The sequence below is a fragment of the Styela clava genome, chromosome 11, assembly GCF_964204865.1.
Source record: "Styela clava chromosome 11, kaStyClav1.hap1.2, whole genome shotgun sequence".
In the NCBI taxonomy this organism is placed as follows: domain Eukaryota; kingdom Metazoa; phylum Chordata; class Ascidiacea; order Stolidobranchia; family Styelidae; genus Styela; species Styela clava.
The window spans coordinates 8,851,000-8,857,761 of NC_135260.1; the positions used below are offsets into that span (position 1 = coordinate 8,851,000).

The 6,762-nt window shown below is 40.4% G+C and overlaps 1 protein-coding gene across 1 annotated transcript; it reads right to left on the reverse strand.

Moving 5' to 3' along the window:
- Positions 1 to 221: 221 nt before the first annotated feature.
- LOC144429811 (uncharacterized) lies at positions 222 to 3,917 on the reverse strand. The gene is made up of 2 exons (XM_078118024.1): positions 3,079 to 3,917; positions 222 to 495 (listed from the first exon to the last, which is right to left on the reverse strand). The coding sequence occupies exons 1-2, from the start codon at positions 3,915 to 3,917 to the stop codon at positions 222 to 224; spliced, it is 1,113 nt and encodes a 370-aa protein (XP_077974150.1).
- Between the last annotated feature and the right edge of the window lie 2,845 nt (positions 3,918 to 6,762).

A 6,762-nucleotide genomic window follows, 5' to 3' on the forward strand; every position in this document is an offset into this window, starting at 1 on the left:
TACAGAATAAAACAGAGAATAAAACAGAGTTATAGACGTGGTCGTCTCATTACTCCCCCCTTTTTCAGATGGGAAATTACAAAGAAATTTTCCATCTTCAAAATTGACAATCCATAAAAATGTGAAGAAAATGTAAAGAACTGTACACTCAAATGAAATGTATATCTAAAAACAAAACAATGAATTGTTAAAAGCATGATAGAAGCACTATCACAGTCAAATCAAATGTAATCATCCAAATATCTTGGCCTTCGCCTAGTACGTTGGTTATTATCAGAGTTCGCATCAACTGTAACTTCTTCTGGTACAGTGTCTGGCCTTTTTTCAAATATATCATGAGCAATCTGCTCATCATTTTCCATAATAGGTTCCACATCAGGTAAAATGTCAAATCCGGTTAAGTCAATGTCGTTGTCTTCTTCATCTTCATGAAGGTAAGGTCTTAACTTGTCAACGTGTACAATTCGAGAACGTGTTCCCGAATTCTTCTGGATCCTATACAAGTGATTAGGTAAACAGTCCACAATTCGATAAGGTCCAATCCAAGGAATACTCAGCTTGCGATGCTTTGGTGGATAATAATACCACACCAATTCATCTCTCTGGAAAGTAAGTGGTTTAACACCCAGATCAAAATTTCGCTTTTGTCTGGTTGCAGCAGCATTTAGATGTTGCCTAGCATGAAGAAAAGCTTTTTCAGTTGCACAGGAAAACCATTCGACAAACTCAGTGTAACAAGGATGAATAGATGACTCTGGTTTGCCAAACATAACATCAACAGGCATCTCGATTTCTCGTCCAAGCATTAACTTGTTCGGTGAATATCCTGTACTATCATGTACAGTGGAGCGATATGCCATGCAAAGATATGGGAGATGGTCGTCCCAATCATTTCGATTCTCATTTACAAAAGCTTTCAACATCTGCTGTATGGTCCTGTTGAAACGTTCAACTTGTCCATCTGAACGAGGATGATATGGAGTTGTTCGAGTCTTTTGAATCCCGTACAATTGACACATTTCTGAAAATAATTTTGATTCAAAGTCTCTTCCTTGATCTGAGTGGAGAATTCTTGGTACCCCAAATCTCGAAAAGAATTGAGTAACCAATGCATCAGCAGTGGTGTCAGCTCGCTGATTTGGTAAAGCAAAACATTCCACCCATTTAGAGAAATAATCCGACAAAACCAAAATGTGTTCATTTCCATTTTCAGTTACAGGCAATGGTCCAAGAAAATCAATGGTAATCCTTTCCATAGGAGCTCCAGATATAAGTTGTTTCAAATCTCCCTGTCTTCTTCCGTAAAGCATCTTTGTTGAAGCACAAGACTTGCAAAATTTGCACCATTTCAGAATGTCCCTTTTGAAACCAGGCCAATAAAATCTGCGCCTTATACTCTTGAAAGTTCGATTAGCACCAAGATGACCTGCAGTGCGCAAAGAATGTAGCTTATGGAACAAATCCTGCCTCAAATTTGATGGAACAATCAATTGGATATGCGATTCCTCCGATTTACAATCAGGAATCCAACGACGATAGAGAAGTCCATTATCTACAAAAATCAAATCCCATTGTGACATCAAACGTTTGGTCACTGTTGATTCAGGCATGTATTCTTGAATGTCAGGTTTCATAGCAGTAAGTTGTTTCCATTTCAAAACAGCAGAAATATCTGGATCTTCACTTTGCCAAGATTTAATTTGTTCATCTGTGTAGGTATCTAGCCAATTACAATCGGAACAGTCTGACGATGATTGACCGGGCCGTTTTGATATTGCACTTACAATAACATTGCTCACAGCCACATCACCATTGGTACCACAATCAGAACAATCTTCTCGTTTGCATTTGCGAACTTGGCGTGACAATCCATCAGCATTGCCATGTTTCACGCCCGGTCTGTGTTCAATCTTAAAGTCATAAGCACCAAGTGTTAATATCCATCTTGCTAACATTCCTTGAGGTTCACGAAAATTGATCAACCATTTCAGAGCAGCATGATCTGTGCGAATTCTGAACGGTCTCCCGAGAAGAAAATGACTGAAGTGACGAACAGCCCACACCACAGCTAATAGTTCTCGGTGTGTAGCACAGTATCTACGTTGAGACTTGGACATAGTCTTACTGGCATAAGAAAGTACACGTTCATTGTCGTCCTGAACTTGAGATAACACTGCACCAATCCCAAAACCACTGGCATCAGTATCCAATACAAATTCGCCGATTGTCCTCGGAAAGCTAAGAATTGGGGCAGATGTCAGACAATGCTTCAAAGTTTCAAAAGCCTTTTGACATTCAGTACTCCATACAAAAGAAATATTCTTCCTGGTCAATCGAATAAGAGGTCCAGCAATTGTTGAATAATCTTGAACAAATTTCCGGTAGTAGTTCGCTGTGCCTAGAAAACTACGAATATCGCTGACAGAATTAGGCGTTTTCCATTCTTTGATAGCCGCAACATTTCCAGGGTCGCAACAGACACCTTCAGATGAAATAAGATAACCAAGATAAGAGGTGCTTCGACGGAAAAGTTTACATTTCGAGGGCTTCAAGCGTAAACCGGCACGGCGAAGTCTTATAAAAACTTCCCGAAGATTTGAGAGTGCCATTGAGAAATCACTACCATGAGCCAAAACATCATCAAGAAAATTGAAACACCCGTTCCACAGAAGATCACCAAGGATATTGTCCATCATCCGTTCGAATGTTGCGGGAGCATTCGCCAAACCGAAAGGCATCACTACAAAGTGAAAATGACCACGGCCTGGGATGCTGAAGGCTGTCTTTTCACGGTCTGCAGGATCAACCTCCACTTGCCAATATCCGCTAGCGAGATCAAGAGTTGAGAACCATTGTGCTCCGTTTAAGGACTCAATGATATCCTCAATACGCGGCAAGGGATATGCGTCCTTGTATGTGACGTCATTAAGCAATCTAAAATCCACGCAAAATCTGGTAGAACCATCCTTTTTGGGAACTAGGACAATGGGAGAAGAATATGGGGAATCGCTGGGTTCTTTGACACCCTGAGCCAGCATATTATCAACAGCTTCTTCGGCTATCTTCCTACGCGCCCACCCCATTCGACGAGGAGCCTGCCGAATCGGCTGTGGTGTGGTTGTGATGATCCTATGCTTTGCTGCTGAAGTACGGCCTAGTTCACCATCTGGCCCTACAAATACATCATGAAATTCACAAATCAAATTGACCAACTGTTCACGTTGACTCGGGGTTAGATCCTCAACGGAATTGACCATGTCATGTAGATGTTCTGGTAATTCAGAAGCTATAACCCGATTATCGAATTCGTCAACTTGAATTTGTGCTACAAGTTGAGGATGTGCAATACCAAGCAAAGATCCAGCCCTGATCTTAAGTTGTCTGCCTTTTTGGTTCACCGCTAGAACAGGAACAGTGGACTTTCCTGGATCCACAACAGAAGAGATCAGCTGAATGCCATCAGCGAGGAAAGAAGAATTCAGCGGTTCAACAAGAGCAGCAACGTCAGACAAACTGCTTTTCGGCCAAGGACGACTAAGTTGTGCAGGGATAACAACCTTAGAATATGGCGGTATCGTAATATCTTCTCGAACAGTTACACGACAACACGGTACAGACTTTTCAGTAAACAGTTTGATTTCATGACCCTCTATCATCATGTGTCCAGATGATAAGTAAAGAACGCAATCATGTTCTCGGAGATAGTCCATGCCCAAAATACCATTAGACATACCTAGGTTGGCAACAACAACAGTGCGTCGCGATGCAAAAGAATCAATAGACAAATCAACTTCCAAAGTACCCAGTGGTAATAAATCATGTCCTCCCACTGCAACAAGAGATTCTTCGAGCGGTGCTAAATGTGCTTCTTTCCCACCTATAGCCTCAAAGATGGAAATGTCGATCAGAGTAGTCATAGCACCACTATCTACAAGAAAATTGAACGGTTGATTGTTTACAAGTACCTTCGCATGCCAACTATTGTCATATTGCAAAGAACAAATATTCAGGTCTATATTCTGGTTCGTTGGTCCGTCATCAAGTAATAATTCAGCGGACACTGAGGACCTCAAGCCCGCTGAGTGTCGTTTAAATTTGCGGTCGAAGAGGAAGCAGCTGTTGCAGGATCAGCGAGATTCTGAAGATGTGGACAATCCCGTTTAAGATGACCAGTCTGCTTGCAATTAAAACATGCCTTGCAATCCCTGCCCCAATGACCATGTTTACCACATCGAGGACACGGGTTGCGTGGTACACCATCAAAATTGCGATTGTTGGCACGCGGCTTAACATATCCTATAATCTCATCCAGTTTCTGTACAAGTAACTTGATACTGTCTTCAAGAGAAAAGTCGCTTTGCTGATTAACTACATTACCAGTATTGCTCTGTTTCACTGCTGCAATGCGCGGTTTAGACATGTTCTTTCCCTCGGAGTGGTTATTATCAACAGAGTAATACAGTGTCGCAAGAGACAAAGCCTTTTCGAAAGTATCAGGCTGTTGCATGGTAACATGCTTGATCATGCTTTCATCGGTTAGACCGGCAAGAAATTGCGATTTCAAAATATCATCTTGACCAGTAATATCCAGATTTGGGTAGGCAAGAATAACAAGCTCTTTCAACTTATTACCGTAATCCCGTGGCGCTTCATTTGGCTTAATCCTACGACAGTGAAATGTAGTACGGTAGGAGCTCTCATTTCCGGCAGGTTTGAAGAAATGATTGAAATGAGCCACAATATCACGATAGCTAGTACGTTTCATATCTGGTAAATCTTTCAACACATTTAGAGCTTGACCTGTCATGCAAGTAGCCAATTCTAATCCCGCAGTGTCGTCATCCCACTGATTATAACTGGTAACCAATTCAAAATGGCATAAATAACTGGGCCACGTCATGACAGTGGATCCATCGAAATACATTGGCTTTTTGGCATTTCTTGCCATCATCGTAGCATTAGCTGTGCTATTGAGAACACTATGACTAACATTGGCATTTGAGACACTACTAGCGCTCACTGGAGGAGCTGATTGTGTAGCCACTGTAACCATTTTCGGCCTAGTACTAAGTTGCCTTCTGACATTTGTGCCCTCATTACCATTATCATTCAAAAAAGGAATTGTAGGTGCAAGGTTACTCACATGACCATTCTCCAAAAATTTCACTTCTAATGTCTGTGAGAACGCGTTCCGCTTCCCTTCTGGCTGTCCATCTTCTGATCCAAAATCAGAAATTTCATCATGCTTGAGAACAGGTGCTGCTTTTGGAACAACTGTTGCTGGTGTTGAAGTGATCAGGCTGACATTTGGGTCATGTGACATGGGCTGGGTTTCCTCAGGATCAGCAATTTTTCCTTTATTAACCACGCCAGAAATATCTTGCAGAATGCTGTACATCTGCTCAAATGACGAGCCCATTTTTGTATTTTGGAATTCAACTGATTCTAGTTGACTTCCAATCTGTTGTACACAACCGTCCATCTGTTGCATGCGACTGTCTATCAGTTGCAAACGGCTGTCAGTCTCCTCTTGCTTTTCCTCTGACTCCCTCAATTTTGCCTTCAATACCTGTATTTGCAGATGCAAAAGTTCATTCTCCTCTTTGGCTTGCTTTGGTGCCGGTACAATCTTTCTTCTCTTAACCATTTTTCCAAAATATCAGGCAACCGCAATTAAAAAAAAATTCGGCAACCTCAAATGTCCAATATTGTCCAAATATTATCCGTCACAGACTAGCCTACTTAATCGGCTTAGTCTTAATAGTCCCTGTGTCAAATAATATATCCTGGCGTGTGCTCGCCAAAAATTCGTATATGTGGCGTACCAAAATTGATATCACCACTCAGGTTCTTTCTGCCAGCTTATCGGACACTGAAGTTGCAATAGATGTCGTTCACAAAACAATCTTCTTGCGGTTCCAATCACAGCAGAGTAACTAAGTTAACTAACTAGATTAATTATACACCTGTAAGAACTTAATACAACCAAATACTCCAATAAGAAATACAATAAACAAATAAAAACATGAAAAACACAGTACAAATACCGTAGGATACATACGTAACAAAAGATACGGAATTGGTCTATGACGTCACAGTCATGAACTATTTACTTATAATGGGATACTAAAAACCGGGTAAAACATGCCTAGATATACATAAGAATAACTAGAATGACACTAAAGATACAACACAAATCCTATCTTATCGACAAACACGTAATATACATGGAAATACGCATAGAAATCACACAGGAAATAAACTGCGAAAATAGACTAGTTACGGAAGTGTTAAATACAAGCTAACTAGTGAACAGAGCTATGCCAAACTGGAGAAATAGTAAACCTGCACTACTAATATCATTTTACAACAAGAATTACATAGATTTACGGCATTAAAACACTATAATAATAACCTAATATACAGAGGAATATCTACACTGCCGGCAGTCTGACAAACCAGCTACAAGAGAAAGTTACACAGTTGTTCACTAGTGACTCAAGTGGTAAGAATAAATATGGGCGTACAGAATAAAACAGAGAATAAAACAGAGTTATAGACGTGGTCGTCTCACATAACATTTGCTTGGGCAGCTTTTCCTCCTGGTGTAATCTAAAAATAACTTCGGTTTATTGTATCACGTATTCTACGAAATGGAAAGTGATAATTTTTGTTTTAACATTTGGTTTTAACAGTTAATTTTAAGCTAAGGCAATCGTATGAGATTAATAACTAATACCCTATTCATTTTGAACTTCATGG